Source organism: Staurois parvus, unplaced genomic scaffold (genome assembly GCF_062004578.1).
Source record: "Staurois parvus isolate SC_StPar_1 unplaced genomic scaffold, SC_StPar_1.0 ptg000074l, whole genome shotgun sequence".
Lineage (NCBI taxonomy): Eukaryota > Metazoa > Chordata > Amphibia > Anura > Ranidae > Staurois > Staurois parvus.
The window spans coordinates 1397136-1420518 of NW_028317870.1; the positions used below are offsets into that span (position 1 = coordinate 1397136).

Consider the following 23383-nt stretch of genomic DNA (forward strand, 5'->3'; position numbering starts at 1 on the left):
GCCAATTGCAGATGGTAAGGATCACCGGAACCCATTTCCCATCTATCTTGTGGAGCATTTGAAGGAGAAGCTTGCTGTAGGGAATGCATAAATCAGACTAAAGGAGGTCCAAGGAATCACCAAGGCATCAACCGTGAAGGACAGAGGACCCTGAATCTAGTCACACACCTGCCCAGCTTCTTTTTTATCATGGAGGCCATAATACCCACATTTGATGTTCACCACTTTTGAAAGAGCATCAGGAGGATCTGGGGGTGAAGGGACGACTCTCCCGAGTCCAGGTGCTGACAACTCAGGAAGTCTGACTGCCAGTTTTCCAATACCTGTATGTGCATGACCGTGCATGTTGGAACCTGATTCTCTGCCCAAGTGAAAATCAGGCTTGTCTCCTCTTGAGCTGCCTGACTTCAGGCTCTTCCTTGGTGGTTTATGTAAGGCCACAGCTGTGGCATTGTCCGACAGTACTTTTACTGTGTGACTGCTTAGGAAAAGGTGTCCAGAGTAGGAGAGTCAGTAGACCAGCTGCCCTGACCATTAGGAAATTGTAAATTCCTTCCCAGCTTGACAAGTTGGACTCCATTCTTACTGCTTGTTAGGAAGAGGGGAGGAATGATTTCCTGGATTCTAGGGCTAACTCAGGTGAAAATCCACCATGGCCGGGACATTTTTGTCTGGCTAGACATAGGTAATGGGCCTCAAATGAAATCACCATGAGGCTCAGGACACTGATACAGAAGCAAGTTGACAGATGCCTGGTTGCAGTCAGGACAAAAGTCCAATGTAGTTCAACCAAATAAAAAGAAAACCCCCAGTTGATTCATAGGGAAGCAGAAAAAAATGCTTTAAAGCACGGTCTAATTTGCTGAAGCAGGAGGAAACAAAATCCTTCCTGATGTGGAAGGAAAAAAAATCCTTCCTAATACCCAAGAAAGCAATCTTCTCTCGGGATCAACAATCTTTATTTGTTATTAGCTATAAATGTTAATATCCTGTTGGATTTTTGGCATTTAGGTATGCATCCAGCTTTTTTTAAACAATCTATTAGCTGTCCAGAACTATTTCTTGGGAAAGTCTATTCCACATTTTCATGGCTCTTATTGTGAAGAAGCCTTTCTATAAGTGAAGGTTACATTTCTTTTCCTCTAGACATGAAGAGTGCCGCTTTGCCCTTTACATTGACCCTAAAACGATTAACTATGCACCAGATTCACTACATGAACTATTTATGTATTTATACATGGTGATCATATCCCTCTTAATCTCCTCTTCTCAAGAAAGAATCAGTTCAGCTAATCATTCCTCATAACCAAGGTTCCCCATGCTTCTAATCAGTTTGGTTATTCTCTGTAATTTGTCCAGTTCCCCAATATCCTTTTTGTGAACTGGTACAAAAAACTGAACTGCATATTCCAAATGAGGTTTAGAAACTGCAGCTTGACATTGCATGCTATTTTTCAATCAATCATCTACTAGAACGCCTAGATACTTCTCAAACATTATTCCACTACATAGCTTGCTGTCATCAGCAAACACAGAATTGATACTTTTAATCCTAAAATCTTTATCATTTAAGTATGTTATAAAGTAAGGGTCACAACACTGCATCTTGGGGACAAGTGGGCACTCTTTACGTCTACTACCACCACAACCTTAAAGTGGTTGTAAAGGCTCAAGGTTTTTTACCTGCATGTATTCTCTGCCTCCTCATTGACTGAGTACATCACAACCAGTGAGCCAATGAGGAAAGAGAGGAGGCAGGGCCGAGCCACGGCTCTGTGTGTGGTGTCCCCATAACAAGCTGCTTGCTGCAGGGGCACTTGGCAGGATGGAAGGATCAGGAGCGCTAGCAGGGGACCCAAGAAGAGGACCTGCTCTGTGCAAAACCACTGCACAGAGCAGGTAAGTTTAGTATGCTTGTTTTTTTTTAAATATTGCCTTTATATTACTTTAAACCATTCAGTGTATGGGACATTAATCACTACTCTGTGAAAGTGATATTTTAGCCAGTTTTCTACCTATTTACAAACTGAATTTCCTAAGCCTATAGACTTACGTATTAGCAGTGTGTGGGGAACTGTTAATGCTTACTTTCACATAAACGAAAGCAGATTTGTTTGACAAGTTCAGTCTTTTGTGAATCCACGCTTACTTTAACATGTGTTAGCAAAACTTGTGTGTGTGTTTTAAAACAAACTGTCACATATCTTCCTGACTATAGAAATTAAACCTAGCTGTCTGAAATACTTGGTAAAGACTTTGGTCCCATTTTAAATATAGGCACCATACTGGTCTTGGGACAATAAAGAGGAACTTAGTCAGTCATTAAAGAGGCTCTATATTTTTTGGTTGATCTAGTTTGGACCTGACATTTGGACCTCTGAAAAGTAATCTTTTGTTGAAAAAGGAAAATTTGCATAGTCTTAGGTACTCTAAAAAATGGAAATGTGCAGACTTTTGAAGTTGATCACCGATCCAAAAATGTAAAGGCGTTGAATCATCTTTTGAACATTGGAAGACATCTAGGTATCCCATGCCATTTTTAACTGGGTCAAGAGCAGACAGAGCTAGCACCTTTGTGAACCCTTTTCACAAAGGTGAAGTTGGATCTTGATAGATTGATTAAATGTAGTGAAGAAAAATAAAAGCAATTGTTGTAGAAACTTCTCCAGATGAAATGAGTGCCATCATCTAAGGACACAAGCAAAAAAGTGGAGTTCCACAAAGTGGGTGGGGTTAAACAAGGGTGCCCTGGGGGGCATTCCCAATAAAACCTTTGCCAAGGTCTAATGACTACACATTCTATGTTGTCACAAATATCTTTACATTTATGTCTCACAAATACCTTATTAATTAGTAAATATGAATAATAGCATGATATTTTGGATCCAAATTGCGGTGACACAAAGAAGGGGAGTTTTGGAATGATACAGCAGAAACTAAATAGGTTGTGTAGCATGGACTCCTGAGGAGTGAGTCATCTTTCCCGGGTGAGACAATGCTACTGAGTGGACAGCGGAAGACTGTGCTGCCAAATACACTGCATTGCTGACCCCAGTGTCAGAATTCGCCAGTAGCTTTCAGGCTGTGAACGTTCCTTTTCCTTGGTACATGTGAATGTGATTTTTACCTCTTTGATCTAATTTTAAATAAAAGTTATATTATTCAAGATCACTGCACATCCTTTTCGCTTTCTCATCTTTTAAGCCACATGCATCACCTTGTACACAACGTTTAGACTTTTGTTCTTCCTTTCTTCAGCCTCCTGTACTTACTGACCAGTGAACATGGCATTCCTGGGGGCAGCCATGTACCATTAGCCTCAGCTTTCTTGGATTATAGGAACAGGAACTGTTGTAGGCGATGCTACACTAAGCTACAGTGGGGAAAATAATTATTTGATCCCCTGTAGATTTTGTAAGATTGTCCACTTACAGAGAAATGAAGGGTCTATAATGTATCTTCCTATATCAGTGTTTGTTTATAACAATTCTAAACATAGTTCCATTTCCCAAAAGCCTTTTTTCCTAAATACCAGCTTTCATCCAGTTTTTATTCCTGCTCTCCCTATCTCAGCTCCAGTTCCTGCTGTTACCAACAGATTACCTATATTACAGGAGATTCAGGAGACATTTTGTTTATGTTAGTCATGATGCTATCAAGTGGACTGACTTTGAGCTGTACCAAAGAGATGGTCTACATCCTTCACACAAGGGCACTGAGCTTCTTACCATGGAATTTAGGAGTGAGACATGCATTTAAAGTGAGAAATGGATTTGTGTTGCTAAGGACTGGACTGGTGGGGTAGTCATATCTGTTAAAGTTTCTGGAAAATGTGGACAGAAAATAAAAATTTATTTTTTTTACATAGTTGTCAACTATTAAGTTATTTCTAAGATACATATTAGGCATGATAAGTATTACTGTTATTTAGTATGTAATGTATATATTTATAAATCTACTATTAAGAATTACACCCTAAAACACTTTCTGCTACTCCTCCCGAGTATGGCGATACCATATGCGTGAGACTTTTTTCACAGGCTAGGTACAGTACATAAAGGGGCCCAAAATCCAAAGAGTACCTTAGGGCATTCTAGGGTCTTAAATTACACATCTAATTTCCTGACTACCTATCACATTTTTGGAGGTCCTGGAGCACCAAGACAGTGGAAACACCCACATAGGAATGGTGAGTCTTTTGAAGACTTCATTTTTTTGCTACAAGTTTTTGGAAACTGCGGAAAGGAAATACATTTTTTTAATTTTTTTTTTACACAATGTCGTCAATTTAATAAGATATGTCTCACACACAGCATTGAAATACTTAGGAGTAGGTGAAGAATGTAATTTGGGGTGTAATTCTGAGTATGACGATACCACATGTGTGAGACTTTTTTACTGTTTGTACTGATTATGTACCGAACATTATATCTTGTGTGTCACCCAAATCAACCAGTTGTGTCAAAATCAATATACTATAATGGTCGCCTCTGTATGAGTGGTCAGAGAATATACAGTGGTGAGAATTATTTGATCTCCTACAGATTTTGTAAGTTTGCCCACTTACAAAAAAATGAAGGGTCTGTAATTTTTTTCATAAGTGTATTCTAAATGATAGAGACAGAATATCAACCAAAATCCAGAAAAAATACGATACAAATGTCATAAATTGAGGTGCAGTTCAGTGAGTAAAATAAGTATTTGATCCCCAAGCAAAACATGACTTTGTACTTGTCAACAAGGGATTCTCCACCAAGTACTGAGGTAAGACATTTCTTGTAGTTCCGGCATCACTAAATGGCGGACTGCAGGCCACATGTGGATCACCTCGCTGTCCTGCCCGGACCACTGCAGTCCCACCATTTAGAAACCTGTAGCGCCCTGCAGGTGTCACTGCTGTCAGCCTCATAGCCCACAGCGGGAGGAGAGACAGCGCAGCATAGAGGGTTTGCTTCCTGAGTTATCAGGCAGCTGATTGGTTGCTAGGTCAGTCCTAGCAACCAATCACCAGCTTGCAGCTCCCAACCCCTGTCCAGACTTCCTTTGCCTCTCGCTCTACTGTGTAAGGTAGGACAGGAGGGAGGGGGAAGGTGGGAATGTGAAGTAAGGCTGATTAATACATTAGTGGGGGGATAGAACAGTAATGGGGGGGGCTGAGGACAATTATGGGGCAGCTAGGGACAATTATAAGGTGGGCTGAGCACAGTAATGGGGGGCTAAGGACAATTATAGGGGGGATAAGAACCGTAATGGGGCTGACAATTATGGGAGAGCTGGGGACAATTATGGGATTATGGGGAGGCTGAGGATTGTAATGTAAGAGGGGGGGCTGATGAAGGTAATGTGTGTGGGGGGGGGCTGAGGACATTAATGGGGGGCTGAGGACAGTAATGGGAGGGGGGCTACAGACAGTAATGGGAGGGGGGGCTGAGGACAGTAATGTGAGGGGGGACTGAGGACATTAGTGGGAGCTTAGGACAGTAATGTGAGTGGTGGGGCTGAGGACAGTAATGTGAGAGGGGAGGCTGAGGACAGTAATGTGAGAGGGGGCTGAGGACAATTATGGGGGAGCTGAGGACAATTATGGGTGGACTTAGCACAGTAATGGGGGAGGCTCACAACAATTATAGTGGGACTGAGGACAATAATAGGGGGAGCGGAGGACAGTAAAGGGGGGCAGAAGACAATTATGGGAGGGTGAGAACAATTAACCACTTCAATACCGGGCTCTTTTACCCCCTTCCTGCCCAGGCCAATTTTCAGCCTTCAGCGCTGTCACGCTTTGAATGACAATTGCGCGGTCATGCAACACTGTACCCATATGACATTTTTATCATTTTTTTCACACAAATAGAGATTTCTTTTGGTGGTATTTAATCACCACTGGGCTTTTATTTTTTGATAATTACACTTTTGAACAAAAACATTTTTCTTCATTCCTGTTATAAAATATTGCAAATAAATAACATTTCTTCAAAAATGTAGGTCAAAATATATTATGCTACATTTCGTTTGTGAAAATACTCCAAATTAGTGTGTATTATTTAGTCTGCAGGAAAGTTGTAGAGTTCGCAAACCAAGGTATACATACCTGACAATTGATCAATCCTGATGTACTGACGGCTAATCTAATTTCCTGAGGCCTGAAAATGCCAGGATAGTACAAATACCCCCCAAATCACCCATTTTGGAAAAATAGACAGTTCAATGTATTTAGTAAGAGGCATGGTGAGTTTTTTGGAGGTTGTAATTTTTTGTTACAATTTTTTAGAAAATGTAGAAATGAATAAAAAAAATCAAATTTTTTTTTTTTTTTTACATACTGTCACCAGTCCAGTACATCATTATTATATAACTGGTGTGGTGGTGATCAGAGACACTGGCTGGTGACAGTATGTAAAAAAAAAATAAAATAATTTAATTTGTATTTTTTTTAAATGTTTATTTTTTTATTACATTATTTTTGATTTTTTTTTACTATTTTTTTTCAACACACTGTGACCAAAGCAATAAAATGTTACCATAGTAACATTGAACTATTCTGGGCAAGTGATCAGGATTTTTTTTTTATGATTGCTAATACCAGTATATTTCATTGATATTTGCAATCATTGTTACTGAATGAAACTGATTCATTCAGTCTTTTGTTATGATTAGCTGTGATTGGGCAAAGTTTATCACATCACATGATACAGATGGGCTGTGTTTGTCTAAATTATGTGACTGCTTTGACCAGTCACAGCTAACAACATAATTGTATACAATGGATGGCATGACAGGAAGCTACCCATTGTATACAATTGACATGTGATCTGCTGTGATTGGTCACAGAGGTCATGACACTGGCAATGGGACGATGTAGTGATATGTCATCGGCTGCATAGCCGGTGACAGATCACGCCGCTGCGCGGTCCCGCGGCCCTGTGAGTGGTTCGTTTTGACAGGACGTCACATGACGCCCATTCACAATGAGGAGTTTCTCGCCCGGCTGTCAACCTGCTATAGGCCAGGCAGGAAAGTGTTAAGGAAGCAGGGGGGGTAAGGGTGGGGGGGTGCTGAGGACAGAGAGGTGAAGAGACACTTTGATAAGTACCCCTGTTGTAATTGGTTACCAGGTTTGCACACATCTCAGGAGGGATATTGGTCCACTCTTATTTACAGATCTTCTCTAAATCGTTAAGATTCCCTGGCAATCGCTTAGCAACTCGAAGTTTTAGCTCCCTCCATAAATGTTCTATAGGATTAAGATCTGGAGACTGGCTAGGCCACTCCATGACCTTAATGTGCTTCTTCTTGAGCCACTCCTTTGTTGCCTTGGCGGTATGTTTTGGGTTATTGTCATGCTGGATGACCCATCCACGACCCATCCATGACCCAGTGTTCTAGCTGAGGGAAGAAGACTCTCATCCAAGATTTTACAATGCATGGCCCCGTCCATTGGCCCCTCAATGCGGCAAAGTCAGCCTGTACCTTTAACAGCCCAAACAGCCTCAAAGCATAATATTTCCATCTCTGTGCTTGACGGTAAGGATGCTGTTCTTAGGGTCATAGTCAGCATTTTTCTTCCTTCAAACATGGCGAGTTAATGTCAAAGAGCTCAATTTTGGTCTCATCGGATTCTCTGAATCATTTAGATGTTAATTGGCAAACCTCAGGCAAACCTGTACATTTTCCTTCTTGAGGAGGGGCACTTTGCAGGCGCTGCAGGATTTCAATCCATGCCGGCGTGTTGTGTTACCAGTGGTTTGTTTGGTGACTGTGGTCCCAATTGCCTTGAGATCATTCACAAGCTTCTTCCATGTAGTTCTGGGCTGATCCCTCACTTTTCTCATGATCATCCTTACCCCATGAGGCAAAATCTTGCATGGAGCTCCAGACCGAGGACATTTGATGGTTATTTTGTATTTCTTCCATTTGTGAATAATCGCTCATTTACTTTTAGCCAGGGGCGGACTGACCATTTGGAAACTCGGGCACTGCCCGAGGGCCTGGGGCCAGTAGGGGGCCCCATGAGATGCCCCTGGGACCTTTTTCATAGGCTTTTTAGAGTTTGGGCAAGGACACAGGGGCCCCATGATCCCCTATTGCCCGGGGACTACATGAGTTGTTAGTCCGCCCCTGCTTGTAGCCCATTCCAGCCTTGTGCAGGTCTACATCTTGTCCCTGCCGTCCTTTGACAGCTCTTTGGTCTTGCCGATGATGGTGAGGTTTGAATGGTAGACAAATTCTATGGACCGGTGTCTTTTATACACATAACGAGTTGTTAAATTGACAGGACTAATCGGTGTATCTCATGAGCACATAGCCAATCTGTGGGAGCCAGAATTATTGTTGGTTGGGGTAGGGGATCAAATACTTATTTTACTCACTGAGCTGCAACTCTATTTATAACATTTTTGGTTGATAGTCTGTGTCAGGGATCCCCTCGATCCCTGCCGCGATGGTCCCGGCGCAGGCGCACTGCTCCGCCCTGTGCAGGGACACGGGCACTAGGTCCAGGCAGGCCGCGGCGTTCGAGTTCGCGCATGCGCAGTAGAAGCCGCGGCCGCCCGCTGGGCACCAATGGCAGCGCAGGGCGGGATATTTAAATGTCCCTGAGCTGTCATTTCGTTGCCTTCTGGTCTTACCTGTTTCCTGTGATTCTGAACCTGTGCCTTGTAAGTTATTTGACCCGGATTGTTCTTGACCTGCTGATTTCTCCTGCCCAGACCCTTGCTTTGCCTGACCTCTCTCCCTGGATGCCCCTCATTAGATCTGACCTACTGTTGCTGACCTGGCGTGTGACCCAACGATTCTCTGCCTGCTCCCTTGTACCTTACCGTCCTCTACGTTACCAACTCGGCCTGTCTGACTTCGCACTTGCTCAGCCATCCATCCATCCCATCGGGGTCACCCGACCTCCTCACATCTGGCTCTCCCTGGTTGGAGCCCCTGGCGAACACCCCTACCACTGACAGGTGTGCTCAGTAGTGGCGACCTGGTCCCGGGGTACTACAAGTCCATCCCCACCATCAGGGGCCCTGGTGAACAAGTACCCTGGGGCTTAGACTCCGCGCTCTGGGCACGCCTGACCAGTGGAGTGCTAGTGGTGCCGCTCGGCGGTCCCTCACAGTCTGTCTCTATCATTCAAAATACACTTGTAATAAAATTTATAGACCCTTCATTTTTTTGTAAGTGGGCAAACTTACAAAATCTGTAGGAGATCAAATAATTCTCACCACTGTATATTCTCTGACCACTCATACAGAGGCGACCATTATAGTATATTGATTTTGACACAACTGGTTGATTTGGGTGACACACAAGATATAATGTTCGGTACATAACAGTGAAAAAGTCTTACACATGTGGTATCGTCATACTCAGAATTACACCCCAAATTACATTCTTCAACTACTCCTAAGTATTTCAATGCTGTGTGTGAGACATATCTTATTAAATTGACGACATTGTGTAAAAAAAAAAGAAAATGTATTTCCTTTCTGCAGTTTCCAAAAACTTGTAGCAAAAAAATGAAGTCTTCAAAAGACTCACCATTCCTATGTGAGAGTTTCCACTGTTTTGGTGCTCTAGGGCCTCCAAAAATGTGATAGGTAGTCAGGAAATTAGATGTGTAATTTAGCATCCAAGAACGCCCTATGATACTTCTTGGATTTTGGGCCCTTTATGTACTGTAGCTAGCCTGTGAAAAAAGTTTCACGCATATGGTATCGCCATACTCGAGTGGAGTAGCAGAAAGTGTTTTGGGGTGTAATTCTTAATAATAGATTTTAAAAATACCTACATTACATACTAAATAACAGTAATCCTTACTATGTAACAACTACAGTGATGAACAGAAGTATTTGAACACCCTGCGATTTTGCAAGTTCTCCCACTTAGAAATCATGGAGGGGTCTGAAATTCACATTGTAGGTCCACTCTGAGAGACAGAATTTAAAAAAAAAGGAAATCACATTGTATGATTTTTAACCATTTGACGCCCGGCCTATGGCCAAATGGCGTCCGCAAAAATGTATTACCTTTTTGGGAGGCAGCCATATGGCGTCCTCCCGCACACGCGCAGTTTCGCGCGCTTGCAGAGCCGCGCAGCGGCGCGATCTGTCACCAGCCGTGTACCTCGGACACGGCCGATAACAGATCTGAGTACTGCCCCCGTTGCCGGTACCATGTGACCAATCACAGCAGGTCACATGACAGTTGTATACAATGGATGGCTTCATTCATGCCATCCATTGTATACTAGTGTCTAGCTGTGAATGGTCACAGATAATCACATGCACATGTCATGTGATTAGCTGTGGCCAAATCACAGCTAAGCACAAAAAAAAAACCCTGAATGAATCGATGTCATTCAGGTAAATGCTTGCTTATAGCAAAGTAATTCTTTGCTATAAGCAAATTGTGTAAAAAAAAAAACAACTGATCACTTCCCCCAAAGCAGTACAATGTTACTATGTTAACATTGTACTACTTTGGACATAGTGAAATATGAAAAAAAAATCTTAAAAAAAAGAAAAAAAATTTAATAAAAAGTTTAAAATAAAATAAAAAAAAAATATATTTTTTTTTCCACACTGTCACCAGTCAGTGTCCCTGATCACCGCCATGCCAGTTATATGATGACGCTGTACTTCACTGGTGACAGTATGTAAAAAAAAAATAATTTTTTTTATTTTTTCATTTTACGAAAAATTATGACAAAAAAAATACAACTTCAAAAAATTTGCCTAGCCTCTTATGAAGTACTTCAGACTGTCTACTTTGCAAGAAGTGGTCATTTGGGGGATATCTGTACTATTCTGACATTCTTGGACCTCAAGAAATTAGATTGGCTGTCAGTACTTCAGGATTGATCAATATTCAGATCTATACCATAGTTTGTGAACTCTATAACTTTCCTACAAACTAAAAAATACATCCTAATTTGGGTTATTTTCACCAAAGACATGTAGTAGAATAAATCTCGGCCTAAATTTATGAAGAACAATTTTTTATTTGCAAACTTTTATAACAGAAACAAAGAAAAACGTATTTAGTTTTCAAAATTTTCGGGCTTTTGTTAATTTAGCAAAAAATAAAAACCCCAGTGATGATTAAATACCACCAAAAGAAAGCTCTAGTTGTGTGAAGAAAAGGATGAAATTTTAGTTTGGGTACAATGTTGTATGACTGCACAATTGTCATTCAAAGTGTGAGAGCGCTGAAACCTGAAAAATGGCCTGGGCAGGAAGGTGTAAAATTGCACGGTATTGAATTGGTTAAAAACTTTATTTGCCTTGCACTGCTGAACATAAGTATATGAATAGCTGAGAAAATCAGTGTTAATATTTGGTACAGAAGCATTTGTTTGCAATTACAGAGATCAAACATTTCCTGTAGTTCTTGACCAGGTTTGCACACACTGCAACAGGGATCTCCTCTAGATCTGTCAGGTTTTGGGGCTGTCGCTGAGCAACACAGAGTTTCAGCTCCCTCCAAAGATGTTCTATTGGATTTAGGTCTGGAGACTGGCTAGGCCACTCCAGAACCTTGATATGCTTCTTACAGAGCCACTCCTTGGTTATCCTGGCTGTGTGCTTCGGGTCGTTGTCATGTTAGAAGACCCAGCCATGACCCATTTTCAATGCTCTGACTGAGGGAAGGAGGTTTTTGCTCAAAATCTCACAATAAATGGCCCCATTCATCCTCTCCTTAATACAGTGCAGTCGTCCTGTCCCCTTTGCAGAAAAGCACCCTCAAAGCATGATGTTACCACCCCCATGCTTCACAGTAGGGATGGTGTTCTTGGGATGCAACTCATCCTTCTTTTTCCTCCAAACACGACGAGTGAAGTTTAGACCAAAAAGTTCTACTTTGGTCTCATTTGACCACATGACTTTCTCCCATGCCTCCTCTGGATCATCCAGATGGTCATTGGCAAACTTTAGACGGGCCTGGACATGTGATGACTTGAGCAGGGGAACCTTCCGTGCAATGCATGATTTGAAACCATGACGGCGTAGTGTTCTACCGACAGTGACCTTTGAAACTGTGGTCCCGGCTCTCTTCATGTCATTGACCAGCTCCTCCCTTGTAGTTCTGGGATGATTCCTCACCTTTCTTATCATCAGTGATACCCCACGAGGTGAGATCTTGCATGGAGCCCCAGTCCGAGGGAGACTGACAGTCGTCTTTAGCCTCTTCCATTTTCTAACAATTGCTCCAACAGTTGATCTATTTTCACCAAGCTGCTTGGCAATTGCCCCGTAGCCCTTTCCAGCCTTGTGGAGGTCCACAATTTTGTCTCTGGTGTCTTTTGACAGCTCTTTGGTCTTGCCCATGGTAGTAGTTGGCGTCTGACTGACTGTGGGGTGGACAGGTGTCTTTAAAGACAGATGCTACTAAGTTAGATTAATGAGTGGAGTAGAGGTGGACTTTTTAAAGGCACAGTAACAGGTCTTTGAGTGCCAGAATTCTTGCAGTTTCTTAGGTGTTCAAATACTTATGTTTCAGCAGTGCAAGACAAATAAATTCTTTAATATTCATACAATGTGATTTCCTGATTTTTTTTTTTTTTAATTCTATCAGAGTGGGAATGCACTTACAATGTAAATTTCAGACCCCTCCATGATTTATTGCAAAATCGCAGGGTGTTCAAATACTTCTGTTCCTCACTGTATGTAAAAAAATACATTTTCATTTTCTGTCCACATTTTCCAGAAACTTTAACAGATATGACTACCCCATCAGCCCAGTCCTTAGCAACACAAATCCATTTCTCACTTTAAATGCATGTCTCACTCCTAAATTCCATGGTAAGAAGCTCAGTGCCCTTGGCCGAGGGATGTAGACCATCTCTTTGGTACAGCTCAAAGTCAGTCCACTTGATAGCATCATGACTAACATAAACAAAATGTCTCCTAAATCTCCTGTAATATAGGTAATCTGTTGGTAACAGCAGGAATTGGAGCTGAGATAGGGAGAGCAGGTATAAAAACTGGATGAAAGCTGGTATTTAGGAAAAAAGGCCTTTGGGAAATGGAGCTATGTTTAGAATTGTTATAAACAAACTCTGATATAGGAAGATAGTCCACCCAGTCATCCTGAAGATAACTAACAAAACATCAAAAGTACTGCTATAAAATTAGATTGGTTCTCTATCTGACCATTAGACTGAGAATGAAAAGCAAAAAACAAATTAAATCTTACACCTGAAGCTGAGCAAAAGCGTTGCCAAAATTTCAAAGTAAACCGTACTTTTTTATCAGAAATTCCATGTAGTTTAAAGACTTCTCGAACCATCAACTCTAGAATTTGCTCAGCAGAGGGTACTTCCTTTTGAGTTATTGAGCCATCTTGGTGAGACAGTTGATGACTACCAAGGTCTTTCAAGGCTGACCACAAAGCCCATAGTAATTGACCCAAAAGAAAAGATCAGAGTGTCTTACTACGTGCACAGGTCAGACACGAGTTCACATATCCCTTGACATCTTTCTTGTAACCAGGCCACCAAAAGGAATGTGAAAATGTTCTTCCATCTTAGAAACCTCAAAATGACCAGCAAGTTTAGAGTCATGCACTAACCTGAGGGCTTCTATCTGAACCGATTCAGGTACATAGAGATAATGTGCTAGAGTCCAAAATCCCTCACTGTACTGAGGTCGTTGTCCTTAGGAGGGTAATTGAGAAGTGGGTTATTCTCATACCCTTCATTGAGGCAACTCAAGAATGTCTTAGAACTTGTGACCCCTAAAACATTCTTCTGAAACAGGATTGTACATTCAGAGTTGTCGTCCTGGAGAGGCTCAGACAACATCCTCAAAAAGGCATCAGCTTTACCATTCCTTGACCCAGGTCAATACGAGATGATACAATTAAACCTGGAAAAGAACAGAGACCAAAGTGCTAGTCTAGAAGACAATCTATTGGCAGAATGAATGAATTAAAAATTTTAACGATCAGATACAGGATGATTAGCCCCTTTCCAGCAGATGCTTAGATTTGGAAAAGGATTCCTTAATTGCCAGCAACTCTTTATTCCCAATATCATAATTCTTTTTGATTGAAGACAGTAAACAAGAGATATCAGCACAAAGATAAAGCTGCGTCTTTTGTCTGAGAAAAGATAGCTATCACAGCAGAGTCTGAAGTATCCAATTCCACAATAAAAGGAAATTCAGGATCGGAAAGTACCAGTATTGGTGAGGAAGTGAAGAGAGTCCTTAGCTTACTAAAGGCAGTATATGCCTCAGGTGACCACGCAAAGGACATCCCTGTCTTTGTCAGCTGAGTAATTGGCGCTATCACCTTAGAGAAGTTTTTTATGAATTTTATGTAGAAGTTGGTAAATCCAACAAATCGTATTTCCTTAACATTTCTAGGGGCAGACAAATCCACCCCCACTTTGATCTTCTCGGGATCCAAGTAAACTCTTTCTGGAGAAATAATATACCCAAAGAGCTGAATCAGGGTTCATTCAAACTCTCATATCTCCATGTACAGTTGATTCTTCCTTAATCTTTCAAAGACTGTGCAAACATGCTTGTGATGCTCCTCCAGGTTAAAGAAAAGATAAGACTATCAATCAGATAAAAAATCATAAACTGGTCCAACAGAACCCGAAAACATCATTGATGAAGTATTGAAAAGTTGCAGGAATGTTGCAAAGGCCAAAAGGCATAACCAAGGACACAAAATGCCCACATCTGGTTCTAAAGATGGTCTTCTTTCCCTTCCCCCTCTTCACGAATGTGTACAAGGTTATATGCAAGTCTAATTTTGGCAGAATGGAGTCTTTCCAACTTTCAAATCTCTGTACTCGAAGTAAAGATACAAGGTGGAGTCTTTTTTACAGCAAAGAACACAGCTGCCCCTGCAGAAGAGTCTCTAACTAAATTCTCATCAAGCCACTCCCTATGCACCTTCAATTCAGGTTCTGACAGATTGAGCTGAATCTGGGTTCATTCAAACTCTCATATCTCCATGTAAAGTTGATTCTTCCTTAATCTTTCAAAGACTGTGCAAACATGCTTGTGATGCTCCTCCAGGTTATAAGAAAAGATAAGACTATCAATCAGATAAATAATCATAAACTGGTCCAACAGAACCCAAAAACATCATTGATGAAGTATTGAAAAGTTGCAGGAATGTTGCAAAGGCCAAAAGGCATAACCAAGGACACAAAATGCCCATATCTGGTTCTAAAGATGGTCTTCTTTCCCCTCCCCCCCTTCACGAATGCGTACAAGGTTATATGCAAGTCTAATTTTAGCAGAATGGAGTCTTTCCAACTTTCAAATCTCTGTACTCGAAGTAAAGATGCAAGGTGGAGTCTTTTTTACAGCAAAGAACACAGCTGCCCCTGCAGAAAAGTCTCTAACTAAATTCTCATCAAGCCACTCCCTAAGCACCTTCAATTCAGGTTCTGACAGATTGAAAAGGTGGTTCAATGATATTTCTGCCCCTGGGAGCAATGCAATGGGATAATCATATGGGTGATTAGGAGGTAATTGATCAGAGGAGGTAATTGATCAGCATGCTTTTTATCACAGACATCCCGAAACTCATGGTATTAAGGAGGCAGGTTGTCATATCATTGTGTAGCTACCACATCAACTTGTGATTCCTTGATCAGTGGAGAACTTGTTCAACAAGGTTCTCTACAATCTTCCTTGCAATAGGGGGATGTGAAAGTTATAGTCTGCGCTTCCCAGATGATGCAAGGATTATGGGTGGAAAACCAAGCAGGGATGTGCAATTCCTATCACCCAATGCCCGGGCTGGTAGGTAGTTTTTTTCTACCTTTAGCCCTGCTGTGGGCAAACAGCAGGGCTCACCTATCAGGTGGAAGCATTCGGGCAGCAGCGCTGCTGCCCGAATGCTTCCACACAGTGCTAGCCTCTGCAACCCCCCATGTGAAGCTCCCCCTGCCCATTGTCTCCCAGGCTCTGCTTCCCAGGACCGGCTCACCACTGGCGGATAAAGGGGAGGGAGGAGAGAGGACACCTCCACTCCCCTCCCCTTCTTGTCCTGACCCGGACGTGACATTTGACGTCACTTCCAGGTGCCCATTCACAGATTTCCGGAAATTGAGGCCGGAAAAGAATGTAATGCGATGTGCACTGCATTACATTCAGGGGAGCATCCAGGGTCTTTTAGACCTTGGATGTCTCAATAAGGAGAACCTGTCACCAAAAAATCATCACATAGGGGACATTGTCCCCTATGAGATGCTAAAAAAAAAATGAAGTAAAAAAAAAAAAGTTGTTTTTTTTTAAATTGTAAAAAATGAAAGCTACACCCAAGCACATAACATCCCCGCCCCCAAAAAAATAGAGCCCGCCCCCCACATGTACGCATGTAGAAACACCAAAGCACACGCTGGGGTGCCTACGCATGAAAAGTCGATTGCGATACACGTTACATATCACCGCCCACTCCAGAATGAGAGCAATAATTCTAGCACCAGACCTCCTCTATAACACTAAAATGATGACCTATAAGGGGCTTTAAAAGCGTCACCTATAAAATATATAGGGTACTGAAGTTCATCGCCATTTCATGGGTGCACGCAAATTTACTGTTTGACAAGTTGGATATCTATTTACTAGCTGCATTGTCATCTTTTATATTTTACAAAAGAATAGGGTAATTTATTGCTTTTTTTTGTGCCCTAAAATGAACTCACTTGTATTTTTTACTGAAATTTTGCAGTAATAACATGCAACATAAAAAATTGGAACTGACACTATTTTATTCTCTAGGGTCTCTGATTTCAGAAAACATATCATGTTTGGCGGTTTTGTGTAATTTTCAGGCCTAAAATTATTTTTTTTAATCTTGTGCAAAAAACGCAAAAACGGTTCTGGCAACGAAAGTGATAAAGGATAAGCCCTGACCCACCCTTTCCTGAAAAGCACCCAATCACTGCTTATTACACTGCAAGGTCCCTGAGTGCAGTGCTGGAGACAGGCAGGGAGGGGAGGAGGGGATAAACAGCGCTAAAAAATATTAAACGTTTAAGTCACCATAAAACCCTTTTTGTTTTTAAAACATTCCTAATATCACCTCTGATTTAAATACGGTTCTGGTTAAAAAAAAAATTTTTCATCTGGACAAGTAGATTGTCATGAGGGACAAGTAGATTGGGGCACTGATTTAGTCCCTTGGACAAGTAGTGTTTTCAAAAATTTCCACACTCCTGCCAAGGAATGCCCAGGATGTAAGGAAATTTCGGTAAAGCAATCAGCTAAAAGGTGATTGTCTCACGATGGTCAGCCTCAAATTAGAGTACCAGAGAAACTGTTTCATGGGTAACAGGTCCTGACGATAAAGGTAAACCATCAACCATCTCCATATCAATAGGGGCAGATTTACTTCTTGTTTAAATATTATAGCTATGGACAAATTCTATGTCCATAAAATTCCCCTCAGCCCTGGAGTCCTGCACCGCAGAGCAAGGAATTTCATGGCCCTCAGTGATCAGTTTGATATTGATGACAATGTTGAGATAGTATAGAATTAACTTTATTTTCTTCACGAATCAATGGGGAAATAGACTGGGTAATTGAGTGCCTCTATCTTCACCAGCTCTTTGTTCTGGATTTGTGGGCCCCAGTCATTTGAATGGCCGGGACCACGATCATGTCACTCCCGTGCATGCGCAATTCACTGATGAAAGGAGCCACAGCATTTGCTATAGCGCTTTCATGCTTGGGCCAGATTATTCTGTCACGGTCAGGGGTCAGGCTTAGAGACCAGTGACTAGGCTCCCAATGACCAGCTGGATAGGTATACAAGCATGTTACCCTGGAAGATAATGCGGGCTCACCTGAGGTGCGGGGTCTAAGCACTAACCGGTATTCACCAGAGCTCCTGATTGAGGAGATGGGTTTTGCTACGTGTTCATACCAGGTCCCAATCCTCAGGATCACCTCACCAAGAGGTAAGCAAGCCAGGGTCCAGTATCAGATATAGCAGGATAGGGATCAAGAAGAAGCAAAGGTAAGTAAAATGTGTTTGTAAATGGGGATCAAATGGTAGCTTAGTCGAGGAACAAGCCAAAGATCAGTAACAAGAAGTTGCAGATTGGGATCAAATAGAAGTGTAATCGACAAGTCAAGGTCAAGGTTGGTAACGTGTGATAGTGAAGATACGTCTGGAAGCAGAAGTGACAAGAGCGATATATTGGCTAGAGACAGCACGATAATCTGGTAAACAGGAAGTGCAAAGGCATGGTTTAAATAATAAGTTAATGGGAGGAGCAAAGGGTTCAAGGTTCAAGAGAAATAAGACACAAGGTAAGGCTGTCTGAGGAATCAGGCAGGGAGCTGTCCAGCATCTCAGGTGGCTTAGCAAGAAGAGATACTTCCAGTAACAGCAGAGGTTGAGCCACCTGAGATGCTGGACAGCTCCCTGCCATTAAAAGCTAGGAAGAGGTGCTAACATACAGGGAAACAATGTCTTCACTTAAAGCAAGGTCCAGTGCCTGAAGCAAACCTTATAAGGGAAAAAAGGCTGAAAAATAAAAATAAATCAGTCACTACATAAGATACAACCAAATAAAAGTTAAATATATTTAGTTTTTGTCTTAAATGCGCTTTAAAACCCAGCTCCGGGCTGCTGTTAAACTTACTCATGCTATGGGGTCCCCTCCCCACACACTACATGGGTTAAATGCTTGTTTGGTTCAGGGAAATAAAGATTAATTACAATACTTATTCCTCGCTAACACTGGCTTCCTCTTCTCTGTGCAAACCCCAAAGCTGCTTTACTTCACTTACTTTAAGCATACTCTCTGACATCATCACGCACAATGCAGGACCAGCAGTTCTGCAAGATACAGGAGGATAACAAAGGACCAGTCACATTATGGACTGCTGGACATTGGAGAAATAGGGAAGTGAGGAATAGGTAAAAATGACACTAAACAATATCCTTATTTTCCAATATTAATAATACACACCCTATACATAATAGCCATATAATTGTCATATAATCTTTTTTTTTATTAAATTGGTTTACTGGGGTTTTTTTCACCTCCTTGTAATTTCCTCCATGAGCTCCTAAGCCTCTACTTTTCCCTACTCACTTCTGTTTGTTTGGAACAAGCAGCAGATTTTAGTTGCAGACATGTTCACTGCTCTATGCACGCTACATATCCAAAAGTCCATAGTTCTCAATTCACCTGTGGAGCGAGCAAGAGGGGATGGTTACTTTCGTACATACAGTGGGACCATGAAGAATGAACGTGGCTATCCTCTACAAAGAAATTGGATCAGAAAAGAAAAAAAAAAAGAATTTGTAGATTTGGAGTAAGCTAAGAGCAATAGAAGCTAGTTTTTTTGAGTCAGGAATACACAGTTTGATATTTTTTAAGCCAGAGTTTAGAGTGACTTCAACCCCTTAGAGACTGAAGGTAAAACAAATCTTACTGCTTGAACACAATTTTGCAACTTTGACGTGTTAGTAAAATTATACATATCATCGCAAATACTTTGTTCATCCAGGTGGATTATACCTTTATATAATTTTTTCTGGACAAATTAGGCTTTATTTTGGTGGTAAATGGTAACAGATATCTGCTGATTTTTTTTTCAAAAGAAAACTGGCCCAAAATAGTAAAAAAAAGTATTTTTTTCTTTATTTTGGCTTTATAATTCTTGCTACTACAACATCCTACCACCACAGAACAACCCAAAATAAATTATCTTCCTGACGATTGCAGCGATACCATATACGTATATGTTACTTGTTGATTGTACCTGTAGTAGGGCCGAGAAACAATAGTGCGCATTTTGCTGTTTTTAATCCCACCTAAGACACACTAAAACTGATAATTTTAAAAAAGCTTTTTAAAAAAAAATTCTGTCCAAAATTTGCTGACTATAACCTTTGACCCTTACTAGACCTTAACACTAACCCTGTCACTGACCTAGATCTAACCTTAATCTAGCTATTTTTTCTTTATTTTATTTCTGTTTTGTTTTTTTTTATTATTTTTTGTTTTTTTACACACACATTTGTTTACTTTCTCTCTGCAACAAGAGTGATAAAATGTATCTTTCCTCCATTCAGAGAGGGAAAAAAAACAGAGGGGCAGGCTGCACAGTGACTGATCACTGTGATAGCCAATCAGAGGCTATCATAGCAATCAAGTGACCCGGACCTGGGAGTCCCAGGCCTGATTGTTAGTATGGGACCTGGGCCTCCTGGCAACAGCCCAGTCTTTGTGCTGGGAGCATATATATGCAGCCCCACGAAAAAAAGCCCAGTTCTGTGAGGCTGCATATATGTGTACGGTCGGCAGGAAGGGGCTAAATATTATTATTATGCCTTCAGTCCCAGCCAAACAAGCATTTAACCAAAGTTTAACAGCAGTCTGTAGTGAAGTTTCAAAAGTTTGTTTAGACCAAGCTAGGACAAACAAACTATTTCCGTCACTAACAAATGCAGCAGCTGTCAGTGCTGTATGAACTGTATGTAGCCTCAGCAGCATACAGCGCTGTGTTTGGACAGTGGGACAATAACTTTCCATCCCACTCCCAAAATAAAATCAAGTGGGGATAAATGCTGCTCAGCCATTCACAGCAAGCTTGATTTTCTATTAATGAATACAAGGCTTTCTCTGATTGCCTGAGGTGGAGATGTGGGCAGATGACATCATAATCATAGAATATATTCATAGTAGACAAAGCTTGCAGCAGCGCTCAGGCTGACTCGATTATGTCCCAGGAGCGCTGTATATTGTATGTACTTTAGCTGAGACTACATACAGTTTATACTGTGCACACAGCCACTACATTTGTTAGTAAAGTAGTTTGGAGAAATCTAAAGCTGGGCAAGTATGGCCAAAGAAATTTAAACTGTTAAAGACAAATAGGCCCCGTAAACTCAGGCAGAGATATATCAGCACAATCTATGGAATACGCTAACCACTATGGAATAAATTAGATCTTTTGTGGTACAGGCACAAACCGTGGACTTCCCTGAGGCTCAGAGCCTAGGCATCTAGCCTTCACCTGAAATATTCACAAGCAAATATCGGTTTCTGCATATGATGCTCTCAGATAACAGGTTTGCCGCAATGATGACAGCTGGCATGCAAGCAGAAAACTAAAATAAGGTACCAAGTCAGCAAGCAGAAGTCCATAAGCAAGCAGTAGACAGTCCAGGTTGCATTCAGGCAGACTTATTGCACATTAAGCTTCACAGAAGTCAAACTACTAACACAATCCAAAATGGGCATAGGGTTGAAATGGAAAATGCTTCTAGAACTGTGTCTCAGAAAACTAAAGCACAGCAAATACTGTTTTAGGTGGACCTTTCTGCTCAGTGTCTATTCCAAAATACCTGGCAGGTAATGTGAGAAGTCCACTTAACTTAAATGCTGCATTTAAGGGTTCCTTACATCTCAATAAAGGAAAAATAAATGCTCAGAGATAAACCCAGAGTGTGCTTTTAATGGCTGCAATCAATGGGTAGAGCTTGAATCTCAAATACAGAAATCTCAGATCAGAGTCCTCAATGGACAAAATAATGATTCAATCAAAGCTAAAACATCATGTTTACTTGGTATTAAAGAAGAAGTATGGCCAATGCTATTTTGGTCCTACTTAACCTATAGATCACACTTCGTTTTGCACTCAGCCAGTCCAGGCTCTGGAAAGATCCTGAATTTAAAGTCAGGATCCACCCAGATGTCTGGACTGGCAGGTCGCTCAGTCTCTCAGAAAGCTGCTGAAAGCATGAGTCAGCTGTTCCCGCCCTCTCAACAGTGTATTACACCATTGAGCACTTGAGAAACAGGGCAGAAAGTCGGAGAGGGACAGTCACCAGATCTCTGCAAACTGAATACTGAGAGATCAGTGGTCTTTGGTAGCTCAGTTCTCATTGTAGAGCCAGTGATGGATGCTGCAGCTGGGATCAGTGCTGCAGCTGGGATCAGTGCTGCAGCAATATAGGTGAGTATAGTGGTTTCTTTTTTTCTATTCCTGAACTTCTCTTGTGACCACTTGGCAACCAGCGACGTACCAGTATGTCGCTGGATTGGAAGGTTGATGACAGATATGGGCTGAATCCTTTGAATGCAAAAGTAATCCTAGCAGTTAAAAAGCAACTGGATTACTTTTAAAAGGTGGCAGAAGGGAGATCTCCTGTGTAAATCTATAGTGGTAACCTGTAAAGTCTTTTAAAGCGTTGTTTATGGATAATTTAATTTACCATACTTTGTCGCTCTACTACAAGCGTGCACAATTTTAAACTGTGACATGTTTGGTATCTATTTACTCTGTGTAACATCGTCTTTTATATTGTACTAAAAATTGGGGTACTATATTGTGTGTATATGCTAAAATACATTAAAGAGTATTTTTTCCCAAAAAATTGTGTTTGAAAAACCACTGTGAAAATACAGAGTGACATAAAAAATTGCAACACCCACCATTTTATTCTCTAGGGTCTCTGATATATATAAAAACACATACATTTTTGGGGTTCTAAGTAAATTTCTAGCAAGAAATTGCTGATGTTTACATGTAGGAGAGGAATGTCAGAATTAAGGCCTGGAGCTCAAATGGATAACTCCAGCCAACACAGTTTTATAAAGTGGGGAAAAAACTAGAGCTATTAACATTTTTTTTAAATGTCTGACTTCACTATAGAAATTCGCTCTAACGTTTTGCCTGTTGCACCAGAAAAAGAAATTAGCGGATAAGAAGTTACCATGGCATGATGGCACAGACAGCAGAAACAAACAAAAAAAAAAATCAGAGGTTCTAATCTTTCTATACCCTGGAGTTGAGCTTAAAGAACAGTTTCAGAAAAATTTTACAAGTGATTTATCCTATCATACATTATGTTATCAAAAGGATAAATTATCATTGTGTGACAAATATATAGTCACATACACAAAAAAGGATGGAGTACTGCTTTGACATCCTACCTGCTGATCCAAAAAATCAAGGTGCCTCTGTAACTGGAGATCTAACATTTCATCCTGTGGGTAAGGGGAAGCAGCAGCAGGAAACAAACAGGTATTAAAAAGGGAAAGCAAAAAGCAAGACAAGCAATGAGCTTCTATGCATAACATTAGTGGCAAATATGCTAGTCATGTACAAGAGTTAGAGGACCCAGCAAGTTGAAAATATTTGTGCTAAAGCACGGAAGGAAAGGTGTCATGCAATGCAGAGAACTGATACTTAACAATCACACTACAGTTTTCACAAATGTCACACCATGACACCCATGCAGAATATAACAGAATTCAAACAACACAAAGGATGATGATGTCGTGATGTGGAGAGCATGGAATTAACAGTCTTATTACCATCATTATCAACATCATCATCGCTAATGTTAGAGTTATTAGATAGCATGACCAAGTAGAAATTTGTTAGGCTAA

General features: G+C 41.1%; 1 protein-coding gene across 19 annotated transcripts in view; it reads right to left on the reverse strand.

Annotated features, from left to right (window-relative positions):
• PLEKHA6 (pleckstrin homology domain containing A6) overlaps positions 1–23383 on the reverse strand; it is a 605411-nt gene that overhangs the window by 217069 nt on the left and 364959 nt on the right. For 16 of the 19 annotated variants that reach the window (XR_016311607.1, XR_016311598.1, XR_016311596.1 and 13 more), the window contains one exon: positions 22925–22978. The exons of the other annotated variants lie outside the window; for them this stretch is intronic. Coding sequence is in view for 3 of the 16 variants with exons in the window: in XM_089669394.1 (XP_089525520.1) it covers positions 22925–22978 (54 nt within the window). In the remaining 13 variants the exon portion in view is untranslated. The remainder of the gene's footprint in view (positions 1–22924; positions 22979–23383) is intronic. 19 annotated transcript variants of the gene reach the window in all.